General features: G+C 45.0%; 1 protein-coding gene across 1 annotated transcript in view; it reads left to right on the top strand.

Annotated features, from left to right (window-relative positions):
- Positions 1–421: 421 nt before the first annotated feature.
- Positions 422–1508, top strand: part of cacna1fb (calcium channel, voltage-dependent, L type, alpha 1F subunit) — a 21493-nt gene continuing 20406 nt past the window's right edge. The window contains exons 1-2 of the mRNA XM_060060098.1: positions 422–551; positions 1007–1146. Of these exons, the coding sequence (XP_059916081.1) occupies positions 1082–1146 (65 nt within the window). The 5' untranslated portion in view covers positions 422–551; positions 1007–1081. The remainder of the gene's footprint in view (positions 552–1006; positions 1147–1508) is intronic.

The raw sequence follows: 1508 nt of genomic DNA, 5'->3' as shown, positions 1-1508 counted from the left end.
ACATCAGCTGGAATCGAATTGACTCACATTTACATTTAGGGCCTTCAGCAGACGCTTTTATCACAAAGGGACTTACAATAAGTACATTTGGCATCAGAGAGTCAAACAATATATCGATGTCGGTACAGTTAAGATGATCATAGAACCAAGTGCCAAGCACTAACCATCGCTAGGTTAACCTATTCCACGTATACAGTAGTGACAGCTCGCTAATGCAGATGCTACACAATTCTGAATAAATGGAACACACAGTAAGTGCATACATTAAGTGTGTACATTAAGTGCCAGGGAGTACAACAAACATTAATGGGAGTGGGGGACTGGATGGCTATGCAGAGTCTAGGTGAACTCTGAACAGGTGAGTTCTGAGTGCAGACATTCGTGCTCGTCTTTACAGTGCAGGCGTCTTGTGGTTTCCTGTGTGAGTCCTTGACAGCTTCTGCAGGCCTTTCGATATCTTTATTCTGTTAGCCATCTTTGCTAACTGTGTAGCGTTGGGCGTGTCCAAACCATTCCCTGAGGACGACTCCAACTCAACCAATCATGACCTGGTGAGTACATACTGCCAAAAGCACTAATATTACCTGCTGAGTACTAACACTGCTTGCAGTACTTATGCTACCTGCTGAGTACTAACACTGCTTACAGTACCAATATTAAACTGGTCAATACCAATCCTGCTTCAAGTACTAATACTACATGTTGAATACTAACACTGCTTACAGCCTGGTTAATACCCATCCTGCTTCAAATACTACCTGCTGAGTACTAACACTGCTTACAGTACCAATATTAGCCTGGTTAATACCAATCCTGCTTCAAGTACTAATACTACCTGCTGAGTACTAACACTGCTTACAGTACCAATATAAGCCTGGTTAATACCAATCCTGCTTCAAGTACTAATACTACATGCTGAGTACTGACACTGCTTACAGTACTAATATGAACCTGTTGAGTACTTAAACTGCAAACAATACTGATACGACCCGCTGATGCCTTTTAGGAGCAAGTGGAGTACATCTTCCTGGTCATCTTCACCATCGAGACCTTCCTGAAGATCCTGGCCTACGGTCTGGTCATGCACCCCAGCTCCTACATCCGCAACGGCTGGAACCTCCTGGACTTCGTCATCGTCATCGTCGGGTCAGGACGGAGGGGCTAGGCGCCGGGAGTTAGGGATTTGGGGTTAGGAGTTAGGAGTTAGGGATTAGGGGTTAGGAGTTAGAGATCAGGGATTAGGGGTTAGGAGTTAGAGATTAGGGACTAGGTGTTAGAGTTTTGTGGCTATGGGTAAGGAGTTAGGGGCTAGGGGTTAGAGTTTAGTGGCTAGGTGTTAGAGTTTAGTGGCTAGGGGTAAGGAGTTAGGGATTAGTGGCTAGGGGTAAGGAGTTAGGGATTAGGGGTTAGGAGTTAGAGATTAGGGACTAGGTGTTAGAGTTTTGTGGCTATGGGTAAGGAGTTAGGGGCTAGGGGTTAGAGTTTAGTGGCTAGGTGTTAGAGTTTAG

Source organism: Gadus macrocephalus, chromosome 1, assembly GCF_031168955.1.
Source record: "Gadus macrocephalus chromosome 1, ASM3116895v1".
NCBI lineage: Eukaryota > Metazoa > Chordata > Actinopteri > Gadiformes > Gadidae > Gadus > Gadus macrocephalus.
Note: the sequence above shows the minus strand (reverse complement) of the source record. Positions and strands in the feature narration are given on the sequence as shown.